This window comes from Podarcis filfolensis (genome assembly GCF_964270895.1).
Source record: "Podarcis filfolensis genome assembly, chromosome: 10".
Taxonomy (NCBI): domain Eukaryota; kingdom Metazoa; phylum Chordata; class Lepidosauria; order Squamata; family Lacertidae; genus Podarcis; species Podarcis filfolensis.
In genome coordinates, this window is record NC_139612.1 from 72,588,272 (window position 1) to 72,615,390 (window position 27,119).

The 27,119-nt window shown below is 51.4% G+C and overlaps 2 protein-coding genes across 12 annotated transcripts in view; one reads left to right on the forward strand and one right to left on the reverse strand.

Moving 5' to 3' along the window:
- The window catches only part of SHANK3 (SH3 and multiple ankyrin repeat domains 3), a 430,757-nt gene extending 418,308 nt beyond the window's left edge, over nt 1-12,449 (forward strand). For 6 of the 11 annotated variants that reach the window (XM_083572536.1, XM_083572533.1, XM_083572537.1 and 3 more), the window contains one exon: nt 2,783-12,449. In XM_083572536.1, coding sequence (XP_083428662.1) covers nt 2,783-3,326 — 544 coding nt within the window. In that variant the 3' untranslated portion in view covers nt 3,327-12,449. The remainder of the gene's footprint in view (nt 1-2,782) is intronic. The other 5 variants (XM_083572539.1, XR_014538733.1, XR_014538734.1 and 2 more) reach the window with 5 other exon arrangements.
- Nucleotides 12,450-17,070: 4,621 nt separating this feature from the next.
- MAPK8IP2 (mitogen-activated protein kinase 8 interacting protein 2) overlaps nt 17,071-27,119 on the reverse strand; it is a 48,577-nt gene continuing 38,528 nt past the window's right edge. Inside the window, exons 6-12 of the mRNA XM_083572592.1 lie at nt 26,866-26,941; nt 24,876-25,048; nt 22,956-23,065; nt 21,526-21,645; nt 20,150-20,220; nt 19,687-19,785; nt 17,071-18,794 (exon numbers count right to left, since the gene is read on the reverse strand). Coding sequence (XP_083428718.1) covers nt 18,722-18,794; nt 19,687-19,785; nt 20,150-20,220; nt 21,526-21,645; nt 22,956-23,065; nt 24,876-25,048; nt 26,866-26,941 — 722 coding nt within the window. The 3' untranslated portion in view covers nt 17,071-18,721. The remainder of the gene's footprint in view (nt 18,795-19,686; nt 19,786-20,149; nt 20,221-21,525; nt 21,646-22,955; nt 23,066-24,875; nt 25,049-26,865; nt 26,942-27,119) is intronic.

Sequence of the window (27,119 nt, forward strand, 5' to 3'; positions counted from 1 at the left end):
TTGAGGATTCGTAGCCTGAAGACGAGAAGTCCTCTTCCGAGATGAGAGCATGCAAAGGAGCTGTGCGCTCAGAGAGTGGCAGGCGTGTCCCTTGCAATCTCAGAAACCCAGCCCTCGTTCCTCCACCAAGCTGCACCACTCCCTGTCCCAGCGGTTTTTGTGGGCTCTCTGTGCCCTCCCACATCCACTCAAGAGGCAGGGCCAGCATCATACGTGGTACTTGAATCTGCTTTGTCTGATTCCTTTTGAACGGAGACAGAGCAACTCAACAGCTGACACTTTAGCGGATGCTTGTGGACTTTTGCTTGACGTATGCACAGACACAGACCCTGAAGCTGAATGGCTCATCTGAATTACTGATCTTCTTTTTGGAGAGTCTTTGACATTGACAGGGGAGGCTAGTAGCCACTGGTAGCCCCCCTCCATGAATTTGCCCAATCCTCTTCTCAAGCTGCCTAAGCCGGTGGCCATCACTAAGTCCTGCTGGGATGAGTCCCATAGTTCAGCCAAGTACTGAGTGAATAAGTGGCTCATTCGGTCAGTCCTGAATCTCCCAGCATTGAGCTTCATTTGATGGTCCCAGGTTATAGGGTTATGAGATGGTGAAAAGCGTCTCCACATCGTGTGGAATCATACACACCACTCTCTTGCCTCCACTTAACATTTTCCTGAGCTAAAAATTCCTGAATGCTGCAACTTTTCCTCTTGGGAGAGTCGCTCCATTCCAACTCCACAATATCCTTTTTGAGTTAAGGGGGCCAAAAGTGTGCGCAGTATTCCAAGTGTGGACACTTCATAAATTTGTACAATGGCATTATGACATTGGCAGTTTTAGGTTTGGTTCCAGATAGCCAGTGTGGTGTAGTGGTTAAGAGCAGTGGACTCGTAATCTGGTGAACCGGCTTCTCTTCCCCGCTCCTCCACATGCAGCTGCTGGGTGACCTTGGGCCAGTCACACTTCTCTGAAGTCTCTCAGCCCCACTCACCTCACAGAGTGTTTGTTGTGGGGGAGGAAGAGAAAAGGAGAATGTTAGCCGCTTTGAGACTCCTTCGGCTAGTGATAAAGCGGGATATCAAATCCAAACTCTTCTTCTTTCTAGTGATCCCTAGCATGGAATTCACCTTTTTCGCAGCGTGTTCATTGAGTTCTCATTCCTGGCCAAACACCACCAGCTCAGACCCCATTTGTGTGTCCCAGCCCCATTTTGTTTGAACAATTCAGGGTCATTAGCAAACTTGACCACCTCACTTCTCCTATGTCATTTATGAACAAGTTAAAATGCGCAGGTCCCAACACCGATCCTTGGGAGACGCCACTTCCTACTTCTCTCCATTTGGAGAACAGTCCATTTATTCCAACTCTCTGCTTCCTGCAACTTAACCGATTCCAGGTCTACAAGCAGTCCTCTCCTCTTTTTCCTTGACTGCTCAGCTTACTCGGCAGTCTTTGGCAAGGCATTTTATCAAAAGCATTCTGAAAATTCAAGTCTTCTACATCCAGGGAACCACCTGTGTCTAAACACTCCTTGACAAACTATTCTAAAAGGTTAAAGAGACAGGACTTGTGCTTGCAGGAGCCTTCTGGTTCCGCTTCAGCAAAACTTGCTCTTATCAATGCTTGGTAATTCTGCCTTTCATAATGCTTTCTACCATTCTTTTCAGGAACAAAACGAACTGGACAGTCATTTCCCAGCCCCCCTAGATCCTGTTTGTTTGTTTTTTTAAAAATGTTACAGGGGTCAATCTTTGGAACAAGCAACAGACTTTTTTTTCTTAGAAAACCAGCAATTACACTCTTGGGTGGATAGCAGAAAAGCAAGGAGTGCTCTCCCTTGACCAAATCACATTTCCTTGAAGATCCACCCCCTGTGCAAAGCTCTGCTGCATGTCAGGCTCCTCAGAGATAATAATAATAATAATAATAATAATAATAATAATAATAATAATAATAATTGTATTTATATCGCGCCCTCCCCAGCCAAAGCCGGGCTCAGAGCGGCTAACAACAATAAAAGTAACACAGCATTCTGAAATCAATTCATTCTAAAATCAATTCAGAATCAAATCAATGGCAACCATTGGGCTAGAGTTCTATGAGGATTACCGAAGGAGGGGGTCAGGCTGCGCCTTGGCCAAAGGCCTGGTGCAACAGCTCTGTCTTGAAGGCCCTTCGGAAAGATGTCCCGCAGGGCCCTAGTCTCTTGGGACAGAGCGTTCCACCAGATTGGGGCCACGGCCAAAAAAGCCCTGGCTCTGGTTGAGGCCAGCCTAACCTCCCTGTGGCCCAGGATCTACAAGATGTTTTTGTTTGAAGACCGTAAGGTCCTCCGTGGGGCATACCAGGAGATGCAGATGCCCTAGTCATGATAGACTTCCTGCTTTGGGCATGTCCAGGACCTCTTGATCTCTGGGCAGATTTGGGGGCTAGCAGGAGGAGATTACCTGGACCACCCTAGGAAAGGCCAGCGATTTAGAGATAGGAGGTGCACATTCTAGAGAACTACCTGAGAGGTTTGTCTCTGTGACTGGACAAGAATAGAGTCTGAAGCCTCTGAGTTTGTGACTGCCATGGGAGTGGCTGAGGTGGCATCAGCTGTGGGCTCTGCAGAACCACAACTGCCCTACTCTCCTGTGTAGATTGTGTGCTTGTGTGTGTGTGTGCTTGTGTGTGTGTGTCTGTGTGTGTTCTGGTGTCTGAGGACTTCTCCCTCACCACTGCTTTCTTTCTCTCTCTCTGTCTCTCTCTCTCTCTCTGTGTGTCTGTCCCATTCTCTCTCTGCAGACTTTTCAGTAGTCTAGGAGAATTGAGCACCATTTCGCAGCGCAGCTCGGGCACCACCTACACCGTCCGTCCCGGCAGCCGCTACCCTGTGACCCGCCGCACCCCCAGCCCGGTAAAGCCCACCCTGGATAGGACAGACCCGCTGAGCTCCGTGCGTCCCTACGGGCTCACCCCGCCCACCATCCTCAAATCTTCCAGCCTCTCCATTCCGCACGAACCCAAGGAGGTGCGCTTTGTGGTGAGGAGCGTCAGTGCCCGGAGCCGGTCCCCGTCCCCCTCGCCTTCCTCGGGGGGGCCCCTGCACGCCCTCCACCCGCCTCGGCCCTTCATGCAGAAGCCCCTCCAGCTGTGGAACAAGTACGACGTCGGGGACTGGCTGGAGAGCATCAACCTGGTGGAACACCGAGACAAATTTGAGGACAACGAGATCGAGGGCACCCACCTGCCGGCCCTGACCAAGGAGGATTTTGTGGAGCTGGGGGTGACGCGGGTCGGGCACCGCATGAACATTGAGCGGGCGCTCAAGCAGCTGGTGGACAGCTGACCGTCCCGGGCGGCGCTGCTGGCCTCCTCCGCCGGGGCCAACTCCCTAGAGGGTGGGGTGGGGCATTTCTACCACTAGACTAGCAAACAGGAACCAAATGGCTTCTATTCTACTCTGGCCACTGCACTGAAGGGCGGGGAACTGGTGAGCGCCGACTCTCTCTTTCCCTCTCTCTCGACACCCCAGGGTGGGCTGGGGTCCCTGGCATCCATGCAATCAGAGCCACGATGCCTCAGGGAGCAGGAATGTTGCATGAAGATGCCCGGCCCTTTTGTTGGGCAGGGTGGGGAAGCCTGGGCTGTACGTCGCTTGCTGCACCTTTCCCCAAGAGAGTTGCTGCAGGACGGGCTGTTTTTGGGGGGGCAGGAAGGGGTGCTCCTCCCGAAATTTTGCACCCATGTGGAGCATGCTGGCCTAGGCTGGCAGGCAGGTGGCACAGAGGAGGAGGAAGAGGGCTATTTAGCAGGAAAGGAACCCATCAGTTTAGGTTCGCTGGGTTGAGGCGGGCGGAGATGGTGTCCCAGAAGAGCTCTTCGCTAGTGGCTCTGGGGTGGCTTCACTGGCCATTCCAGAGGTCAGCTGCCAGCTTGGAGGCATCTTCATGGCCAGGTGTGCAACTTGCAGGTACCAATAGACCATCATCAGTGGCTGTTCCCTGGGGATTCCTGGGAAGCTGAGCAGAGCTCTGGAGCTCTTGCTGGGCAGCAGCTTCTGAGCAGGGACAGTGTTGGGACAGGCCCAGGGCGCACTCTCGGGGCATTGCCCTGGCCACCAGGAGTCCTGTTGGGAAGGGCAGGAAAGGAGACCTTTGCCCTAGGCTGAGTCAGCAGGCCTTTCTCCCCCACGCAACATGCATACGTATTGCCCCCAAGAGGGTCATCTCATTGCCAGGAAGACCAGAAGATTGATGTACTTTCGGAGAGAGAGAGAGAGAGAGAGAGAGAGAGAGAGAGAGCGCAACGCTCACACACAGAGAGAGATGAGAAGGACCTGCCTTTTTGAGGACTCTGTTCCTTTTGCCCTGGGGAGAGGGGGACTGAAGTCGCATGGATAGGAAAGCATGTTTGGGGCATCCGAGGGAGGCAAGTGGGGAACCCAGCAGCTCCTGCTTTGCCAACGTTCGTGGGGGAGGGGGGGAGGTCACGTTTTCTCTGGGGGGTTGTCGTGGGGACGCGTCGAAGGGAGTCTCTATAATCTCTGTGCATTTCCATAGATCTGCTGGTGATCCAAGCGAGGAGATGCCAACGCCAGGGGATCTCGCCCACTCCGTCCTGGTCACTCATCTTTTGCATCTTTTTAATCAGCTATATATTTGAAAAGGAAAAAAAAAAAGAACAAATATCTATATATCTATATCTCTATAGCCACCTTGTTTTGTTATGGTTTACTAAAGCTATATCTTGCTAGAGGAGGAGGGCCCTCGCTGCTCCTTCCTGCGACACTTATGGGAGTTTTTAGTGACTGACAATGAATGTGTAGAAGAAGAAGAAGAGAGAGAGAGAGTCTTTTTAAAAGCTCCTTTCAGGCGCTCTGAATTTTAAAGAATTGCCGGGGTGGGGTGGGGGTGGGGTGATTAAAAAAAAGACAACTTTGCACTTGGTTTTGGGGACGTACCAAGTCTTCCATTCTTGCTGGGCAGAGCTGCAGGGCTGGTCCTGGTCCTGGGGAGTGGCCACACCCCCCCCCAAAAAAATGCCCCTGCCAATCTGTTCTTTGCTGGGGGGAGATAGATACACCTAACCCTTTAGTATCTCCTTCAAATTGCCCTGGAAGTCCCGGCTGTGGAGGCGGGAAAAAGTCCGAGGTGGAGCTGCACCTTTAGGAAAGCGATTAGGTTGTGGGTGGTCGCAAAGCCCCTTCCCCAAAAAATCCAGGCCCAGGTGCTAGAGGAGGCAGCAAAGGGAAGCCCTCTGAACTGGGGCCAGGTAGGAGGATTACTCTACCTATATTGAAACACCCTGGCCATCTGGGGATGGCACCAACTCTTGCTGGTCTCTGCTAGTGAAGACTGCAAACCAGGGGGCTGGCACAGCTTAAACGAGGGGTTGTCATCACCTGTGCAACTGGGTGCCTCTTATTGCTCCTTATGCACTCCGTCTGGCCCTAACTGCACAGCTGGAGGTGCAACTCTGCTCCCACCTAGAGGCGAGGCTGCCCTGAGCTGCCTTCCTCCAGCACACTGAGCTTGGAGGGGGACCCCACAGTTTTTTGCTGGTGACACACTTTTCATACTGCCTTCCCTCTTTGGGGCCTAGGAGGAGGGAAGGAGGGAGTGGGTAGCTCTTTAACCAGAGACAGCCCACTCCCCCAGAGACGTTTTTGCTCCACCCGTGGGTGCTGATCTCCATGTCCTTTATCATTCCACCGTGGCTGTATGTAGGCCCTTTTCCAACCCATGCGCCAAATGGCCCAGTCCATGCAAGAATGGTTGGGAATGGTTCCCCTCCAAAGAGGGTATGGGGCTTTGGGAAGCAGACTGCCAAACCCCGTGTCAGTTTCCTCTGTAAAAGGCATTACTTCTTCTGGTGCTAGAGGGGAGGAAAAGAGAAATCCTCGCCAACCCTCACACATCTCTGAACTTTTCTGAGTTTATTTCAGTAGAGGAGTGAGCAAGCTGTCAGAGAGCTGGCCAGTCTCCTCACCCCAGGGCATCCTCGCTTGCAAACTGCTCCTGCTGCTGGGCGAGGATGGGGGGTTGCTGTTCCAAGTTTCTTCTCTGTAGTCAAGGCTTAGGGCAGAGCCTGAGGGGCTGGGGGCTTCTCCCTCTGCCCTTTCAGAGCAGGACGCTACCACTTGGGATTAAATATTTGCCTAGTAAAAGACAGTACCAAGTAGAATTGCTAATTTCTCTGGTGGGAAGGTCTGTGTGTTTGAGGGGAGGGGGAACCAACTCAACATCAGGAAGGAGCTCAACAGGTATTTGCACCTGTGTGGACTTCCGTGCCATAGAGCTCTTAAAAGCACAGGGGCCTCTTCTGAGCTTCAAGGGGGCTGTCAGTTCTACCCGCAGTGGCCCTTGCACAGTGATTGCCCCTTCACTGCCTCTGTAGCCATGATGGGAGGGAAGGCATTCGACTCACTTGAATGGGCAATGTGAATTGCACACTCTAGCTCGCTTCCTCCCTCTCACTCACACACTTTTTCACAATAGTGGGAAGTTAGGAAGATGGAACAATTGTGCTCCATCCAAAATTTCGAACCTTTCTAAACCAAATGAAACCCAACTTGCCAATGGAATATATCGTAACACAGAAAAGTTTGACTTAACACAGGTGGTGGTTCCCCCCCACTCCCGCTGCCACCACCCCACTTCTCAAAGTTATGTGTGGGCTTTTTTTTTGTCTGTGTTTGCCTTAGCTACACATTTCACTTTTTCACATCTGATTTCTAAAGAGCACATTTGAGAAAAGGGAATATGAATTGACCTGGTATATCTAATCCTTCCAAGCTTGTTCCCAGACTGTAACCTGTCTTACACACCTGCTATAAGCTGAATCATGCCTTCTGCTACCCACAGCATTTTCTGAGCACAGAGCATAAGCACCATCTTGGCACATCATGCTCCATCACCCTAATGCTGAATAGTTGGGTGTTTATAGCACCATCTTCTGTGTGGGTATCGAGAAGCAAATCCCACTGTGTTCATTAGAGCTTACTCCATGGTGTGTTTAGGATCACTGAATTAGTCCGGTATCAGTTTCTCCTTTTCAAACAACAGGACATTGGGCTATGAAATGTGAAGCCACATCACCCAGCACTGAGAACTACCAGCCCACAAACACCAGGTCAGTGTTGCCATCTCTGTCAATCCATAATCTGACGCCCTACTTTGTTGGGAGTAAAACAGAAGTTTGGAAGAGAATTGGAGTAATTCATGTAGGAAGATAAGGCTATTGGTCGCTTGTAGTCATGATGGCTCTGCTCTGCTCCTGCAGTTGGAGGCAGCAATTCTTCTGGACACCGTTTGCTAGAAACCATGGGAGGGGAGAGCGCTCTTGCGCTCTGCCCCTGCTTTCAGGCTTGCCAATGGGGCATCTTGGTGGCCACTGTGAGAACAGGATGCTGGACTAAATGGGGTACTTGCCTAATCTGACAGGGCTCATCTTCCATTCTTACAGTCTAGGCAGGAGAGAGTTTCACAAACAGGGCATTTCAAGGTGGCCCTGATCCAAGGCATGGCCAGCGTCACCTCTGACGTTGCTAAAACCGAGAACAATTTTGTTGTGGAGAGTCCTAACCTGGTGCTGTCCAGAGGCCTTGGACTCTAACTTGGCATCCTACAGCAGCACTGGTGGGGCTAGTTGTACTCCGAAACATCTGGAAAGCACAAGGATAAGGAAGGCTGCCATAAAGCACAAACATACGCTGTGTTCCAACATCCCACCACCATATATTGTTTTCTGGTGCTGCCACTACCAGATCATACCGTCTTAACATTGGTTTGCCATTGGCATTGGCATTCATTGCGAAACTGTCCTCAGATACCCAGCTGTGGAATGACAATAACCCATATACATTGCCTTGGACTACCTAACTCTTGCATCATCTGGTATGTTCTCCATGCATGCCCTGCTACGCTTCCCAAGCCCTTTACATTCGCATACTCTAGCATGCGAATATACTCCAACTCGGGGGTTTTGCAGGTGGCACTTCATGAAGCAATTCTCTCTCAATGCCTTCTCTCATTTCCGTTTGCATTTAAAGGCAGACCTACCCGTGTCCCACTTGCCAAAATGAGACGTCAACCAAAGCACAGCCATCCTTTGAAATTTGCACTTCTACAAATTTTGCAACGTAGTTTTCCAACCAAGTAATCTGTGTCAAGATGTATGTGCTAGGGTAAAGCATGCATAAAATGTGCTTGCTATGCATAAATTAGCATAAGAAAATTTGGGGGGAAATCGTATACAAAAATGTGTTTCTTAGGAGAAATTTGCACTAAAACGCTGGTGAATTTTCATGCATACTTTGTTAATTTTTTTTAAAAAAGAAGGCATGATTGAGAGATTTGCTCATTTCCCAGTCCTAACCCACCCTCATGCTTTATCAGTGTCTCATTGGTCCCGCTCCACCCCCAAACTCCTCACCACACCGTCAGGCCACCTACCACTTCTCTGACCAGAAGGTGCCTCTCTGCCTTCCACAATGATGCAGGACAAGCATGCTCTGAGAAGGTCGTCTGCTCCCATCACAGCACTGCAGGGATCTGGAGAATGGGCAGCTCTCCTCTCCCACCAGCTACCCTGCACTTACCTACTTCAGTCCACCCCAATAACTCACCCTGGTCCCCACATCACCTTTGCCTTCACAGTTGAGTTACATGCCAACCCATTTAATGCCCAACCTGGCCATCTGTCATGAATGCTTTTGTTGACATTCCTGCATCACAGAGGGGGGACTAGAGGATGCATTGCGTCCCTCCCAATGTTTCAGTGCTATGGTCATGTGAGGGGATTGTTTCTACTGCCTTGAAAGCCAGAGATGGCATTTGCTTCTCTAAGACACCCCAGGCGCACAATATTTTCTCAGAGGCAGCCACCTTGGTTGCTTCCCTCTAATGTCCTGTACCAGTTGCTGGAAACCACAGGAGGGAAGAGTCCTACTTGATGGTTTCCTGCAGGCATCTGATTGGTCACTGTGAGAACAGGATCTAAGACTAGGTGGGCCATTGGCCTGAGCCAGTAGACTTATGGTCTCATGCCTGGCAATCCTACAGAAACGAGTGCCATCTCCGGGTAATAAGGGGGCACTAACCATCCCATTCCTGGCTCTTTCCTTCTGGCTTCTGCTCCATTGCGCTGCTCAGTCCCACTGCATGCTTGCCATACCTCCCTCCAACTGCAAGCTAACATTTTCCTCCCATCATCCCCACCCTGCAGCCCAGCTAGCATCCCTCACGTGGGCAGAGAAACTGTGATCAGCCCACTGCTCTAGAATGGCTATGGCCGCTTCACTTGATGGAAACTGACTTCCATTCCTCCACCACCCTACTCCCTCCCTCGTGGTATCTGCTGCCCGTGAGACCGGTTGGAGTCTCTCTGGTTGTCTATTTGCCTGAGTGCAGGTGCCTTGTTGCAGCCCGGGGCTGCTGTGGGCTCTGGGTCTCTGTCCCTTCTGCAGCTGCTTCTGGGACCACACGAGGAGACCCCTGCCTGCCCGCCTGCACACAGCCTCATCCCGCGGATGTAGGCTTGAAGACTGCAGAACGGAACTTGTCTGCAGGAAGTTCACTCCAGGACTGGGAAAGCTGGACGCCTTCTTGCTTCCTTCCTCAGGAAAGCCCTCTGACCCTGCAACGCTTCTGTCCCTTCTTCATGAGGGCTGGAGAACCTCAGGGCTCTTGCTTCCTGCCTCTTGTCTCGAAGGCCAGCTGAGCCTCCCCTTGGGCGGAGGCTGCTCAGCTTCTTCCCCTCTAAGCAGCTGCAGCCGTAACTGTGTTTGCAAACACTGCGTGATCCCCTCGACGCACAGCCTGAGGCCTTGCGCCATTGGCCACGGGGACACCACGGCTAAGTCCTGGTCAGGCATAGCACAAAGGAAAGTGATACCCAACCGAAATCCTGCAGCTGCCACATTGTAACCTGATGCTGGACCCCTTCTTGATACTGGTTGCTGTCCACCTCATTCTGAAGACATTAGAATCCAATGTAGACCACCTAAGAACATCAGAATAAGCCTGTTGGATCAGGCCAATGGTCCATCTTAGTCCAGCATCCTCTTCTCACAGGGCCCAGAAACTTCCCTGTGGGGGAGACCAGGAAGCAGAACCCAAGGGCAAGAGCACTGTTCTCTTCCATGGTACCCAGCAACCTTGGGTGCCTAGTTCAGAACGTGCTCTCATAAGGTAGCAAATAGGGAAACACAATGGTGAGTTTTGAGCCGCTGAACGCAAGGGCTGAAGGAGACTTTGAATCATTTCGTCACTCCTTACATTCTTGAATTGAACTCCCAGCTCTCCCACTGACCCCAAACAACGTAGAGTCCAAATGCTTGGCCAATTTTACCTGCCAAATCCTATGGGGACATTTCAAAGGCCTCCCCTTTTCGCAAGATTAATACCCCTGAAATAAATGCCACCCAGACTTTTGGCTGTCTCAGGCTGAAACCCCCTTTGCGCGTTTCCCATGGAGTAAGCCCTACTGAAGTCAATGGAACTTTGGTCCAAGTCAACATGCATAGCTGTGCACCGATCCTACAGCAGGTTAGAATCATGGTTCCAGACTTGGCAACGTGTCTTCAAGGCTGTTTAGAGTGAAGCCCTGAGTTCGTCACATTCTCCTCATTTTCACTTTTTCATTTGCACAGTTGGGAAGGTTAAAGGCTCCATCTCCCTCCTCTCATTATGGGACATCGCTCATTGTTTGACTCTGTGTTAAAGTCATTGAAACTCAGCTCCTAAAGTAGGGGCATTGCATCTAGCAAATGGAAGCTCTGTTCAGCTGAGCTCTGTCTGGCCGTGAGCACAAAAAGTGTCTTGCGGGGGAAAGGGGTGTCTCTCTGAACCAGCCCCTTTTGATCTGGCCGTAGTTAAAGGGTAAAACGCCACTTCCAAGTATTCAAGCCAAATGGGTATAAATAATAACATTATTATTAAATTATTAAGACAGTTTTATGGGCTGGAACTTCACTCGCCCGGGTGGGGGGCTTAGAAACAGCATCCTTCTCCTGCCCTTGCCTCCAGCAGGAGCGAAAGATCAGGGGCACAAGGCCCTCCTCTCCTTTGATGGGGGAGACCTAAAAAATTCAAATGGTCCCATCATCAAATGAAAAGGGCCAGGGAGAACAGCCAGAGGCAGCAACTGCCCTTGGAAGACCCCTTGCTTCCCAGGTCTCCCTTGTAGAGCCAGCCCAGGCTGCTTTTAGGTGGGCTTGGGAAACCGAGGCTGCATCCAATATGGAGTTTTCCCACTTTTGTCCTGGCAAGAGGGATTGACAGGAGAGGGAAGTTGTGACCTGAGATGGGAGACAAAAGAAGGAAAGTGTCCCACAGAGCCACAGGCTCTGCCTCGAGTTCCTTGTTCCGTGGCCTGAGTCTCTCGTGAGTCTCGCACCACGTAAGCGGGGAAGAAACGCTTTTGTGCTGTTCCTTTCCCATGTACTCCCTCCAAGATGGCGGCTCTGCCAGAAGGAACCATTTTGCATCTGCAGAGGCCCCTGGCAGCTCAGTGGCTCGGCGTCCCCTACCTGTTTCATTCCCAGCTGAAGCAAAAGGACCCTTTGGCTGGTCTCTGTTTGTAGATAGATCTGTCCGGATTTTATTCTGCCCTCCTGGGTGAGGTGACCCCAAATCTCTCTCCAGAGCATTCCATTCCAAAAAGCCATTTCGGGGAAGGCAGGAAAAGAGAGCCTGACTAGGACATCTTGAGGGGGAAGGTCATCCTGAGAACCAACACAGCCCCCCCTCCCCAGTACGCAGCAGTGGGGAGGGGGCCGCAGGAGGCGATAACAACAGCTGCACACGGAGCTAACTGTGATTTCTCATTGGCTTCTCAATGACTTTTGTTACCTTCTGTACAAAATTAGGGACAAGGGGTTTTGGTTTTTTTGCTCTGGAATATTTTTATTTCGTTTTCAGGGTGTTGGGTTTCTGGTCCTGACTCAGAATCCGTCACTTCTCTGTACTCCTCCATCTCTAGACTTTTAAAGCAAGCAAGGCATCAACCCTCCCACCCAACTTGCCATTATCCCCACCCGTCCGAGGTGAGACGCTGTTTTGGCTGCTGCCCTGAAACTTAAGGGCGGTTTTGAATTTCCCGCCCCTGGAAAAACCCACCCATGTCCACAGAAGAGGCACACCCACCCTCACCCAAAGCAGCTCCCGGTCTCACCCATCCCTGTCTGTCACCCCACCCACCCACCCACCTGTGCCCTTTGGTTTCTTTGATTGTTTTTTATTGACAGGGTCTCTTTGAATTCACCCCTTATTTTATATGGATTTCCTGAGGAGATGTCTCCTTCCGCAGAGTAAGGGAGTGGGGAGGGAGCTCACACACCTCCTGACCCCTGACCTTGTGATACGCCCCCCACACAGAGAGATCTATGTTTCTTATATTATTATTATGATTATTATTATGATTATTATTATGACAATTATTATTATGTAATAAATTTATAAGAAATCTATTGGCTGCTTCCTAGCTCTTTGTTCCGTCAAGGGGAGAAGGAATATAATCCTGCGTGTTTTGTACCTTGGATGAGGTGCGGTCGAAGGGGTCATCCTAAATTTGCATATGCAAATACATCTATGCAGGCATTGAGACAGACAGTGTGGTGTAGTGGTTAGAGTCTAGTGGACTACCAGGGCCTGGTTCAAATCCCCCCACTCAGCCATGATGTTTCCTGGGTGGTGCTGGAGGCCAGTCGCGGCCTCTCAGCCTAGCCTACTTTACAAGGTTGTTGTGGTGAGAATGTGAGGACCAATGTGAAGACAGGCATGTCCAAAGTCCATTTCGGGGGCCTAATCCGGCCTGCCGGTTGGTTTAATCCGGCCCCTGTGACAGTTTATTTCTTGGGGTAAAATCCTAAAAAACCCTCAACAACTTCAACCCGAAAAAAGCTCAACAACTTCAATCCTTAAAAAAAGCTAACAACTTTGGTCGGCCCTCACGGCCCTTCACTTCATCAAATCTGGCCCTCTTTGAAAAAAGTTGGGACACCACTGACCTAGGAGACCAGGTTTTGAATGCCCACTTGGACATAAAGCTCTCACTAGGTGACCTTGGGTGGTAGCCACTGCCTCCCAGCTTGGCCTACCTCAAAGCAGAGTTGTTTTGGGGGTTAATTGGGATGGGGGGGCAGAGTCATGCATGCCCCCTAGAGCTCCACAGAAATGGAGAGATTATAAACAGAAATCCAATACAGAGTCAACACCTTATGACAGCCTTTCTCAACCTGTGGGTCCCCAGATGTTGTTGAACTACAACTCCCATCACCCCTAGCTAGCAAGGCCAGAGCTCAGGGATGATGGGAGTTGTAGTCCAGCAACATCTGGGGACCCACAGGTTGAGAACCGCTGCCTTATGAGGAACGGTTGAGGGAGATGGGTCTGTTTCGCCCGGAGAAGAGGCTGAGAGGTGATGTGATAGCCATCTTCAAATATCTGAAGGGCCGACCAGTGGAACACACAGCAGGCTTGCTTTCTGATGCTCCAGAGGGTAGGATCTGAACCAATGGGTGGAAATTAGAAAGAAGGAGGTTCTGACCAAACATTAGGAGGAACTTCTGGGAGGTAAGAGCTGTTTGCCTGTGGAGCGGACTCCGTCGGGTGGTGCTGGGCTCCCTTTCATGGGAGGATTTTAAACAGAGGTTGGATGGCCACCTGTCAGGAATTATTGAGTTGTAATTTCTGCATTGCAGGGGGGTTGGACTAGATGACCCTTTGGGTTCCCTTCTACGATTGCTTCTTCTGCTATTTTGTTAGGCTGGTTTGTGGTCTGAAGGCTTGGGCAGCAACCCTTATGGAAATGCGAGGATTAAGTTTGATGCAAAAGGCTCCGAGATTAATCTTGCTTTCTCTCAAGTGACAAACTCTGCACGAGCCAGGATTGGTTCAGACATGACCTCCTGGCTGCAAACAGAAGATTCAGAGTCTGTTGTGCGGGTCTTCCAGATGTGCTTCCTGTTCCTTACTTAGGAGTAGCAACAGGTACTTCCAGCAGCGAGTAGTTTAGCGCTACAGCTGCCTTTTTGACATAAAAAGATCAGTGTGACCTCTTGTCAATATGGACTAGCAGCTTGCAGACACACACACAGAGCGCTGTCAGAATCGAGAGCAAAGCAGGGCTGCACATATTAGCAGCAGGGTTTTCAGAGAAGGGTGTCTTCCCCAAGCTGGGGCTTTCTGTTTTGAACCACGTTCCATCAGCCACGGGCAGCATGGCCATATGATGTGGCCACTGATAGGTACTATAAATTCAAAATATGCAGAGGAAGGCCTGTGCAGAGATGGCCTGAGGCAGGAGCCTTGCTAGAATCAAGTTATAAACCAGCGCTTTTTTCTGGGGGTACACAGGGGTACATATACCCCAAAACATTTTGTGAATCCTTGTCCTTTTGTCCATTTACTGTATTTATTTCCCCTGATTTGAACTATAAAATTGTGATTTTCTTGAGTCAAAATGAGAGTACCTGAACAGCATCTCCAACCCATCACTGTTGGTGCTGACCTTGAAAGCCCTAAATGGCCTCGGTCCAGTATACCTGAAGGAGCGTCTCCACCCCCATCGTTCTGCCCAGACACTGAGGTCCAGTGCTGAGGGCCTTCTGGCGGTTCCCTCCCTGCAAGAAGCCAAGTTACAGGGAACCAAGCAGAGGGCCTTCTCGGTAGTGGCGCCCGCCCTGTGGAACGCCCACCCACCAGATGTCAAAGAGAAGAACAACTACCAGACCTTTAGAAGACATCTGAAGGCAGCCCTGTTTAGGGAAGCTTTTAATGTTTGATGCATTACTGTATTTTAATATTTTCTTGGAAGCTGCCCAGAGTGGCTGGGGAAGCCCAGTCAGATGGGCAGGGTATAAATAATAAATTATGATGAGGAGGAGGAGGAGAAGGAGGAAGAATGACATAAGAAGAGGCTGCTGGATCTGACCAATGGCCCAGCTGGTCCAGGATCCAGCCAGATGCTTGTCATGGAGAACCCACAAGCAGGATCCAAACACAAGAGCCCTCTCCTTTCTGTGGTTCTCCAGAAGCATTGTGGCTAGAAGCCATGGGTAGTCCTCTCCTCCTCCAGGATTTTCTCTCACCCTCTTTTAAAGTCTTCTAGTCTGATGGCCATCACTGTCTCGGGTGTGAGAGAATTCCATAGTTTAACTAGGCATTGCATAAAGAAGAACTTCCTAAAAATCTGTCCTGAATCTTCATTGGACATGTCAGTGTTTGAAAAAGAAAAGGTTCTGACCTCCTTTTTACTCCTTTGCCTTGTCCTCAGACCTTAGTTGGCACAAAAGAGTCTTTGAGAAAGAGTATTCTTGCAGAGTATTGCTGTTTTTATTCTTAAAAAGTCTTCTTCTCCAGCCACGACCGACAGCTTTTTACACACACCAAACGCAACCAGCTTTCTACCATCCAACCAACCCACACCAAACACTAACACTGGCCACTCTGTATATGCAGGTACAAATTGTTGCATTGTAGGCCGCTGACTCATGCTGACTTAGCTCTTTTAGCATTAAAGAAACAGTGGCCAATTTTTAGCCGTGACAGGACATCCAAGAGTTCTAGTGCCATGAGCTAGGGAAAACTTATACTTCCCCAGTGCCATCCTCCAGCATCAGGGTTGACCCTGAGGAGTCCCAGTATATCTGAAGGAGCGTCTCCACCTCCATCATTCTGCCCGGATGCTGAGGTCCAGCTCCAAGGGCCTTCTGACGGTTCCCTCACTGCGAGAAGCCAAGTTACAGGGAACCAGGCAGAGGGCCTTCTCGGTGGTGGCGCCCGCCCTGTGGAACTCGCTCCCACCAGATGTCAAAGAGAACAACAACTACCAAACTTTTAGAAGACATCTGAAGGCAGCTCTCTTTAGGGAAGCTTTTAATGTTTGATGTATTACTGTATTTTAATATTTGGTTAGAAGCCACCCAGAGTGGCTGGGGAAGCCCAGCCAGATGGGCGGGGTATAAATAAATAAATAAATAAATAAATAAATAAATAATAATATCCCTCTTTCCTGGAGTGATCTGTTCTCTTGCTCCCTCCTATGCTCAGGTTGTTATTGCTGCTGCTGCTGCTGTTGGCAACCATCTGTTTTGAGAGACAATAGAGTGCAGCATGGCATGCACTATGGCTGCAGGGACTGGTAACTTATAACAGCTTCCTCCTGCATTGTTTCTGCTGTCTTAACAGCACTGAAGTGACCTCCCTAGGACTCAAGGCTGGTGTCTGAGGAGGACTGCACTGAGCAGGGATGGTGGGAGCCACCCATTCCCCCTGATCCTGAATCTTCCCAGGAGCAGGAGGACTGCATAGATTTGGAGCAGTGGTTTGCAGAGGGGCATAGTTCCGAAGGCAGAAGCTGGGAAATACTGGATGGGGAACAGCTAGCAAAATAAACACTGAAAGAGAGGGGGTTAACAGATTCACAGTCGTTGGACAGCATTCCTCCACCGCCCTCCCCAAGATCAAGAAGAGCTCAGAAAGTCTCAGAACAAAAAGCACAGAGGGTACAAGCTCAGGTTACAAGACGTAGGAGTGATGTAGATTAATAGGGACGGAGGGGTTGTGGACCTAAATTGGGAGCACCGCCATTTCTAGGGAGACACGGTCTTTTGTCTCTCACTGTGATTATTAAAGAATCTAACTGGTAAGATGTTGCTTTCGTTTGAGCCTCTTAATTACTGCCATGGGGGAGGAAGACGATTGCCCAAAGGCTGAGAGCTTGGCAGTGTGTCTGAAGGCCCTAGGCTGCCCAGATGACAAGACCCCCACCCTTTTGGGCTCGCTGATGTGGTCGAAAGAAAACAGAGCAATGGCACCAGCTTGGCTGCAGGAGTTGCCAGAAGGGGGCGTACAAGGTGCCAAATTCGGGACTCCACTCCCCTCAGGTTGTATATATGTGGAAATAAAACCATACATCCTAAAGACGTCACAGTCTGAAACGCACCTTTGTTCCAAGGAAAACGAACCCTGGGTGTAAGTGCCGTGAACTCCTGGATTCTCTTACCACCCACAGATCAGGGTGATGCATAACAATAAATAAATATATTTTAAAAACCAACAACAAGACAGAGCAGACCAGGCACGACCTGTGGTGACACCAAGCGTATATTTTATTGAAAGACCAACTCCATGACAAGGCAGTGAGAAGGAAGGGCCTTTGAACCGGGGTTTGTACAGGTCACTTCGCTGCTCGGTTAAGGTTACGGATAAATATCGTCGTTACATACACGGACAGCAGTGAGCGCTACGTCAGTCAGCTAGCACTGAGTGGAAACAGGCGGGGCTGGCAAGCAAAGGAGGTCACCAGGCACAGCAGTGGGGGGCGAGGCAGGAGGCGGCAAGGAGAGCCGTGGCGGGGGGACGGGGGGGGAGAGAGAGAAGGCCAAGAAAGAGGAGAGGGCGCCTGAGCCGGACAAGCAACCCCCCAGATATGCTCTGATTCAGCGACAGAGGAAGAATGGGAAGATGGCAGCGCTGGGGAAGGACACGGGACTGCGGGGCGAGACCCCAGCTGGCCGTGGGCCATGGATCCAGATCAGCCGCCCCCTGACCCATCCTCCGGGGGGATTCGCCAGATTATGAATGGTCGATGCCATGGGGCACATTGACTCCGATTCCTCCACAGGCAGGACAAGCCGTAGGAAGCTGGCACATACGGAGACCACTGGTCCATCTAGTGGCTCTGCAGGAATTTGGGCAGGGGGTCTCTACCATCCCTGCGTGGAGATGTTATCGGGAATGGAACCTGGGACCTTCTGCTTGTGAGGTGGGCAGCCTACCAGCTGAGCCCTGCCCCACACGTGCTCCTCGCTCACACACACTCCAAAGGCCCTATCTGGGGGGCTCCTTTCAGCTCCCAGCACCCTACCCCAAGCAGCATGCAGGCTGTTCCCCCTCCCGCAACCCAACAGTGTCTCTGGCAGGGTGAGTGATAGCAGCAAGGGATGCAGATTTTGGGGAAAGGGTGGGGCGGGGGCGGTGTAGTTTCCTATGGCACTGCATGAGCTGGAGTCGCATGCACTGCCCCCCCCCAGGGGATGGCAATGGGGCAGCCCACATGGCAAGTGTGGAGCTGAGGCAATGGGGGCTGAGAATCAGGGAAGGGAGAGCAGAGTGCCCTGGCCCAGGGATGGGCGCACGCTGTGGGGGGGGGCAGGGAGGGGGGGTTCCTTGTTCCCTCTCCCCACACACAACTCTCACACAGATGAAAGGAATTTAGCCTGGAAGCAGGTGAGGTATGGGAGCTCCCCGCAGCCCCAGAGTGTGTTTCTAGAGGACCAGGGTGGGCGTGGGGGCAGAGTGATGGCTGCCATTGTGCCCCAAGCCTTCCTCCCAGCCCCTGAGAAGGGGGGCGCCATGCAAAGGCTGGAGCTTTCCTGGAAAGCCCCGACTCCTGGCTTCGCCTCTCCCAAATTCATCCTCCAGCCCCATCGCTGGTCTCAACCTGCTTCAAGGAGGAAGGCTCCCTCCCCAGAGATTTGCTCCCGGGTGTTTTGGGAGAGGGGCTCCGGGAGAGGAGGAGGGCAGGGGGCAACTGCACACAGCCAGCGCCTGCCGCCATCCCCATCTCTCTGCCCCCTCGCCTGCCCCACCCCACCTCCCCTCTGCTGCAGCAGGGTGCCGGGTTGAAAAATGGTGGCATGGGTGGTGTCGAGGCTGGCGGAGTCGAGGGTCCTGGGGCACTGGGTCAGAGTCTCTGGAGGGGGTGCAGAAGCTGGAGGCACTCCGGGCTCAGGTCCTACTCCAGGTAAATGTCTTCTGTGGGGCAAGCAAACTCCAGGTGCTCTTGGTAGTATTCCTGAAAGGCGCGGCTGGAAGGGGAAGGGAGGAAGAGCCAGAGTCAGCACTCGTGGGAGCAAAGAACGTAGTAAGATTCTCCTGGATCAGGCCAATGGCCCAGCTAGGCCAGCATCCTGTTCTCACAGAGGCCAACTAGGTGCCCCAGTGGGAAACAGCATGCAGGATCCGAGCATCATCATCATCATCATCATCATCATCATCATCATAAATAATTTTATTTATACCCCGCCCTCCCCAGCCAGAGCTGGGCTCAGGGCTGCTAACATCAGTAAAATTACAGTAAAAAAACATAATGGGGGGGGCAATTTAAAATACAGGTTAAAATGCAGTTTAAAATGCAGCCTCATTTTAAAAGTAGCCCATAGATCAAAACCGTAAGGGGAGGGAAACATAAGGGTCAGACTGAGTCCAAACCAAAGGCCTGGTGGAACAGCTCTGTCTTGCAGGCCCTGTGGAAAGATGTCAAGTCCCACAGGGCCCTAGTCTCTTGTGACAGAGCGTTCCACCAGATCGGGGCCACAACTGAAAAAGCCCTGGCTCTGGTTGAGGCCAGCCTAACCTCCCTGTGGCCCGGGACCTCCAAGATGTTTTTGTTTGAAGACTGTAAGGTCCTCCGTGGGACATACCAGGAGAGGCGGTCCCATAGGTACGAGGGTCCTAGGCCGTATAGCGCTTTGAAGGTTAAAACCAGCACCTTAAACCTGATCCTGTACTCCACCGGGAGCCAGTGCAGCTGGTATAGCACCGGATGAATGTGATCCTGCAGCAAGGACCCCATAAGGAGCCTCGCCGCGGCATTCTGCACCCGCTGGAGTTTCTGGGTCAGCTTCAAGGGTGCTCTCAATACCTTGGACAGCTCCCATCAGTCCACAGCCAAAAAGCTCCGCGACCCCCTCCACTCACCCAACGCACTCTGCAACGTGCCGCATGGACTCCTGGGAAACGAAGACGTGGCAGGCAAAGCGACTCAGCACGGGGTGTTTTGTGATGAAGCCAAAGTAGCTGGAAGGGAAGGGAAGGGTTAGAAGGGTCCTAAAAGGTCATCAATGTAGGAACCGGTAGGACCTCTCCAGCCAGCCAGCTTGCAAGGCCCACCCTCAGCTGACCATCTCACATGCATCACAGCTTTAAAGGTAGCCCTAAAATTTTAACGTAAGAATGTAAGAAGAGCCCCCAGGCAGTGGTTTGGGGTGTCAGGAAAGAGCAGCCAACAGGCTAGTTATTTTCCTCTGCCATGGCTGTATTTTTACGGCCAAGGAGGGGATTCCTGCCTGAGGTGCCGCAGCAAGGAAACCTCACGTCCTGGGGGCAAGCAGCCCTCCTGCCCCTGGAGCCAGGCTTTTCCCCTGGGGGGGGTGCAACTCACCAGCTGTTGCGGGGATGGCAGCCGCAGAAGGAGATGTTCTTCATCTGGAAGAAATGGCTGCAGCGCTCAAACTGGAAGGAGAAGAGGGAGGGCTTAAAGGACACCCCGTGAAGAAGCGCCCCCCAATCCCCTCAAGGCCTTGTCCCAAGGGGCTCCCGAAATCTTCAGCAGGGGCCCCCTCCAGTCTAGAATCATAGAACAAGTCCAATCACAGCATGTTGTGAACCACCCTGTGATCTTTGGATGAAGGCTGTTTTGTAGAAAACTGTCTGAGTGAGTTTCTGTTAATTGGAAGTGGAGCATGTTCCAGAAACTGACCCGAGAAGCCTAATTGCTTACACAGGAGCAAGATAAGGTTCAGGAGTTAACTGGATTCTTTCGCGCAGTGTCAGGAACTTGTAGCCTTAAAAAGGCTGGCTTTTTGGTTTCTCTTTCAGCAGGGGAAAGAGTCGGTGAGTGTGTTAAGTCTTTCTCGTCGCCTGCCAACTGATGAACCCGCTGCTACAACCGCTTGCAGCTATGGACGAATGCCGAAGGCGGCTGCATTTTGTATGAGATGCCTTGCTGCTGGGACCAGTAGCTTAAATGGACTATTCTGCATATATTGCAACCATGAACGCTTCATACCCGTCCATAAAGAGCTAATGGACTGGACTGCTCCTGTGTCTTGAGCATTATCTCTTAGAGCAGCCTTTCTCAACCTGCGGATCCCCAGATGTTGTTGAACTACAACTCCCATCAACCCTAGCTAGCAAGGCCAGAGCTCAGGGATGATGGGAGTTGTAGTCCAACAACATCTGGGGACCCGCAGGTTGAGAACCGCTGTCTTAGAGCAACTGCCACCGGCAACTAACTCTGCCAGAAGTGATTTATGCCAAGAGGTGAAGGCAATAAACCATCACAAGATGGTATACAAAGAAAGAAAGAAATGATACCTTTACAGGGATGAGCAGAGGGTGCCCACAAGTGGCTGAGGGGAGCCATTTGGGTCTCAAACTGGGTGCTCAAACACCTGTATCCTGCAATGTGGGTCTATCACGCCACTCCTCCTTTGTAGGACTGAGCCAGAGGAAAATGGGGCAGGAGCAGGCTCCCCTTCCCCTATAAATCCACTTCCCCATTAGGCCCCCGACGGCTGCACCTGCCCCCTCCTTGCCCAAGTTCTCCCTCTGGGCAGGGGGTTCTTCCGACAGAAGCAGACTCTGCCAAGTGAGACCATAGGCACGCAAGTCCAAGCTTACGCAAGTGCCCTGAACCCATCCTGCCTCCTGCTCGGCTGGGCACCTCGCCAAAGTCTTTGGGGACGTGGACCCCAAAGGCCGCCTCAGCTGCACAGGCCCACCCCAGTGCCGCCGCCTCCTGCATCCGCCACTCACCTCCTCGTCCCGGCTGTACTCATTCACGGTCAGGATAAGCTTGATGCCCTGCAGGCTGATTTCCAGGTCGCAGGTGGCCGGGGGTCTCAGGTGCACCGTGAGCTTGCGGGTGGTAGCAATCTGCAAAGGACAGAGGGTGGGTGTGCATGCAGGGGTGCGGGTTCAGACGGGAAGGGGTCCGCTGTGTTTAGACAGCGTATCCCAAGGGAAAAGGGCAAGGGGACATCGCACCAGGCAGACGTAGTGTGGGATGTACCGTATTTTTCGCTCTATAGGACGCAGCCAACCATAAGATGCACCTAGTTTTAGAGGGGGAGAACAAGAAAAAAAATTCTCTCCCTCTCTGCACAGCGCCCCTTCAGTGAAGCTGCAGGAGAAACGGAGCCCCTTCCATTTCTCCTCCCGCTTCGCTGAAGGGGCACTGGCCAGAGAGGGAAAGCTGTGCAGCACCTCTCCAGAGAAGCGAAGCCAGGAAAGCAAGAGGGATTGCTGCGCACCGACCCCTCTTGATCTTCTGGCTTCAGCGAAAGCAACATGAAGCCTCCGGAGCACGGCGGGAGCATTCCCACTGTGCTCCGGAGGCTTCGCGTTGCTTTCACTGAAGCTATGGAGCCTGCATTCGCTCCATAAGACACACACACATTTCCCCTTAATTTTTGGAGGGGGGAAGTGCTTCTTATAGAGCGAAAAATACGGTAATCCACTGAGAGCAGTCAAGTACAGCTTTCCTTGAAATGCTAGAGGAGACATGTGAGGGGATGTTTGGTCCAGCCAGTCGAAACTTCTTGTTCCTCCTGGCTGCAGCATCCTTCCTTTTGCATGTGATAGAAGGTGGGCGTGACCTAACCTGTCCAGGTAACAAAAGGACAAGTCACGTAGCACACCTCCCTCTCTTTTTGACTTCCTTCTTCATTTAAGCAGCTTTTAGCTAGGACCGCTCTGCTAGCTCTCAGCTAGCAGAAGCACTGGGATTATTCCCCCATAAGGGGTAGATCCACACGTACATATTTGTAACTAAGTCTGCCTTCAGGAATCCAACTGTGAACTGATGTGAGTAAACTTTATTTATTGACTTTGAATAAGATTGTGGCGTCTTTATTCTTTTAAGAGGGATTCAAGGGAATTTACCAGAAACGTATAATTTAATCTGAGACAGACTGAATTGTATAATAGTCAGAGGCTCACACGAGCCTGCAACCAGCTATCTGCTGTGCATGTAAAAAGGGGAATGTATGCTAAGTAAAGGAACTTGCTAGCGCAAGTTAGGAAGGATATTAATAAACAATATATCCTCTCCTGCCACCCTCAACATTCCCACACATAGCAGGTCGGATTCTCTGTCCTGGCAGCAGCCCCAAGACAGCATTGCATGGACAGACAGACAGACAGACAGACAGACACAGGCACACAGCCCCTCTTCCTGGCCTCACCTTCTGCATAGCGGCACACAAGATGCCATTGCCCTGATGGTAAGGAACTTCCACGGAGCCCAAGAACTGGACGTTGAAGCGCTCCACCCAGCACGGATTCCGCTTCAGGCCTGCAAGGAACCCAGCAGAGAGTCAAGGTGCAGTTCCCCTCTCCTCACCACTCCCACTTTTGCAGAAAAGGGCAGGCTGGCTCCCCGTCCCAGGGGAACTAGGCTGGGTGAGATGCCAGAGACACCCATATACCCCCAGTCTCCACCCAAAACCACCTTTTTCTATTTTATTCTCTCGCAGTAGAGTTTGGAAGAACTTTCCCCAAAAGGGATCCAGTAAATGGGTTTCTCTGCTGAGCTGAGTTGGCCCAAATTCCTACAGCGCCCATCACGAAACACCCCAAAGCCTTGGTCTTCTCTGTATAAATGGCTCACTTGCTTTCTGACCTCCCTTCTGATTAGAAATTGAGACAGGCAACCTGGCAAGTGTCACATGCTTTTGTTTTGTTTTGTTAAATTCCTTGATATATATATAATTTTTATGTTGTACAATTTAAAATACTCATTTAACCAGGTGGGGTGTGGGTTAAACCACACAGCCTAGGACTTGCCAATCAGAAGGTCGGCAGTTCATGCTTAGTCCTGCTGGCCACATGACCCGGAAGCTGTACGCCGGCTCCCTCGGCCACTAAAGCGAGATGAGCACTGCAACCCCAGAGTCGGCCACGACTGGACCTAATGGTCAGGGGTCCCTTTACCTTTTTACAATATCAGTGACTTCCCGTCTTCTCTTTCCATGGTTCGTTTTGCACATCATAAATCTGCATATCTTACCAATACTATACCATTCAGTCTTCCATTATTGCATTCATCAAAACTTGTTTATACTGTTGAATTTATCTTAACGCTGCCAGTGTTTTCAGCTGTACAGTTATTTCCCATATATTCAATCAACGTTTTCCTATCTTCTCTAAACGTATGTTGTTCTTGTTCCCTTTTCTATATGTTAAGTCTGCAAGCTGTGTATATTCTGTCAACTTACCGTATTTTTCGCTCTATAGGACGCACTTTTTCCCCTCCAAAAATGAAGGGGAAATGTGTGTGCGTCCTATAGGGCGAATGCAGGCTTTTGCTGAAGCCTGCAAAGTGAGAGGGGAGACCCCGCCGCCAGCCCCGCAAGCTCCGGGGACAGTGGGGAGGCGCAGCACGTCTCCCCGCTGTCCCCGGACCTGATCTGAAGGCGGGCTGCGGGGAGAAGAGCGCTTCTCCCCGCTGCCAGCACCACAAGCGCCTGGGGGAGAAATAAAATTTTTTTCCTTTATTTCCCCCCAAAAAAACTTGATGCGTCCTATGGGCCGGTGCGTCCTATGGGGCGAAAAATACGGTAAGTTGCTATTCTTCTTTAGTTGGGACCTCGCTCATTTTTCCATTTTGGGGCTAACAATTGTTTTGTTAAATTCCTGTCCCACAGTTCCCCCCGCCCTCATTCCAAAGGGGGGCACAGAAGTATATAATGGTTGGAAGGGACCCCAGGGCAAGAGCTGTTCAGTGGAATGGACTCCAGCTGCAAACGTGGCTGGAGTCCATTCCACTGAACAGCTCTTGCCCTCAGAGAGTTCTTCCTCATGTTTATTCAGGTTTCCAGCCAGGAAACAACTGGGCAAATCATAGAGTTGCAGAGCTGGAAGGGATCCTCCAAGAGTCATCTAGTCCAACCCCCTTGCGGTGAATGAATGGCCAGGCACTGAGGGATGTAACCACTACACCACACTATACCATACTTCCCTCGACCCAATTCCTCCTCCTCCCTCTTCTGGCCTTTGTGCAGCCAACCTCTGACATTGGGCGGCTAGGAAGCTTCTTCTGCCCCCCTCTGCCGCCACCTCCCGGCCTGGCAGCACCACCGGCACACACACACACCCCGGCTCACCTGTCACTTCCTTGGCCTGGCTCACCACCTCGTGGGCATAGAAGGCTGGGAAGATGCCCCTCTCCCCCGTGCGCATGTTGTAGCCCCGGTACCAGTAGTCATCTTCCTCCAGCTCCACCAGAATCGGGTCATCCACGTCCAGCTCCAGTTCGTCCTCATGGCGAGGGATGAACCTGGAGGCAGGAGAAGGAGCCAGTTGGGGAAGGGACATGGCAGGAGCTCAGCAGCAGAAGGCTCCCAAGTGGGGCTGGGACAACTGCGGCTGCCAACCAGTGTAGGCTAGACTGAGCCGGATGGGCCAATGGGTCTGACTCAGTAGAAAGCAGCTTCTTGATGTTATCTCAGAAGCACTAAGTTTGGGGGAGACTTTGGGGGCCCACAGCCAACACGCTGCTTCCCTTCCCTGTAAGACTTTAGGCCTGCCATAATAATAATAATAATAATAATAATAATAATAATAATAATAATAATTTATTTCTACCCTGCCCATCTGGCTGGGTTTACCCAGCCACTCTGGGCAGATTCCAACAAAAGATTAAAAACACACTAAAACTTCAAACATTAAAAACTTCCCTAAACAAGGCTTCTTCAGATGTCTTTTAAATGTCATATAGTTGTTTATTTCCTTAACATCTGATGGGATGGCGTTCCACAGGTCGGGCGCCACCACCAAAAAGGCCCTCTGCCTGGTTCCCTGTAACTTCACTTCTCGCAGGGAGGGAACCACAAGAAGGCCCTTGACGCTGCACCTCAGCATCCGGGCAGAACGATGGGGATGGAGACGCTCCTTCAGGTCTACTGGACCGAGGCCGTTTAGGGCTTTCAAGGTCAGCACCAACACTTTGAGTTCTGCTTGGAAACCTACTGGGAGCAGGATCCAAGCAGGAGTGCCCCCAATAGTCCTCCATGAATTTATCTAACCCTCTTTTAAAGCCATCTAGGTCGGTAGCCACCCCTGCCTCCTGTGGCAGGGAGTTCCATAGATTAACTCTGTGATCTTCCAGCATTCAGCTTCAACACGTGTCCACAGGTTCCAGCCTTAGGAGAGATGGAGAAAAACTTCTCTCTGTCCTCTTTCCAGCTCAGTTCTTTATTAGTTCTTTTGTGTGTTTGTGCTGCGTTTCAAAAGGCAGTGGGGTGCTGGGATTACGGAACTCAAAGGCAGGAGGCTTCAAAAAGTTTGGGATCCTCTGATTTACATGATAATTGCTGCAATCCTCAAATAACTCTTGCTGCTGGAAGAGTTGTCGTGAGCTCCTGTGAAATTACTCTGGTTCCAAGCCCACTGCTTTAGACTCCTTGGGTTACTGAGCCTACTGACATAAAAGTTTTTTTCCCCTCCTTATTTTTAGGCAGCGGAACTCCCTGCCACAGGAGGCAGCGATGGCCACCAACTTAGACGGCTTTAAAAGAGGACTGGGCCAATTCATGGAGGGGGAATAATCTATCAGTCGCTACTGACCACAACAGGAAAGAGGGTTCTTGTGCTCGGATCCTGCAAAAGGGGCATCTGCTGTGAGAACAAGATGCTGGACAAGATGGGCCCCCTTTGGCCTGATCCAGGCAGTTCCGAGGTTCTTAAATTTCTAGCAGGGGATGGCCTCATTCCCTAGATTCCTGAATTTGGTCTGTACACCAGCAGGCGGTGTGGTGGTTTACCTTTGAGCAGGGGCTGCTGTTTTTAACTGACTCGGGACCCTGTGTCCTGGCAGCACCCTCTATCATATTACAGTGCTGCTGTGATCCACGGTGTTGAAAAGCCTCTTCTGGAGCCATGGTTAAGCCTTGACTGGCGGGTCCCTGGCAAACAGTGTAAGTGGGGCCTGGTTCCCTTTTCTCAAAGGGGTTTCTCGAATGCTCTTCTGCTTTGCCGGGGAGTGTGGGAGCCCCCCCTCCCCAAGACAGCCCTGCAGGACTGATCTCCTGGCCTGAAGGAGCCTCAAGACAAAGGGCTGGGGAACCCTCAGACCTCTCCCCTCTCCCTTCTCACCTGAAGACGGCTCGGTGGGTCTGTTCCCGCTCCTCCCCGTTCACCATGCAAGAAAAGAGGCCAAAGGACTCTGTACCTGGTTGAGGGGGCAGAGAAAGGATCACAGCAGGCTGCAGACAATTACCCAAAGCAAGGGGCTGACCAATCAGGAATGGGGGGAGGCTGCACTAGTCAGGAAGGGGGGCGTCTGCTGCACCAATCGGGTAAGGAGTTTCACATCTGTACCAATCAGGTATTGGGTGTGGCATCTTGTA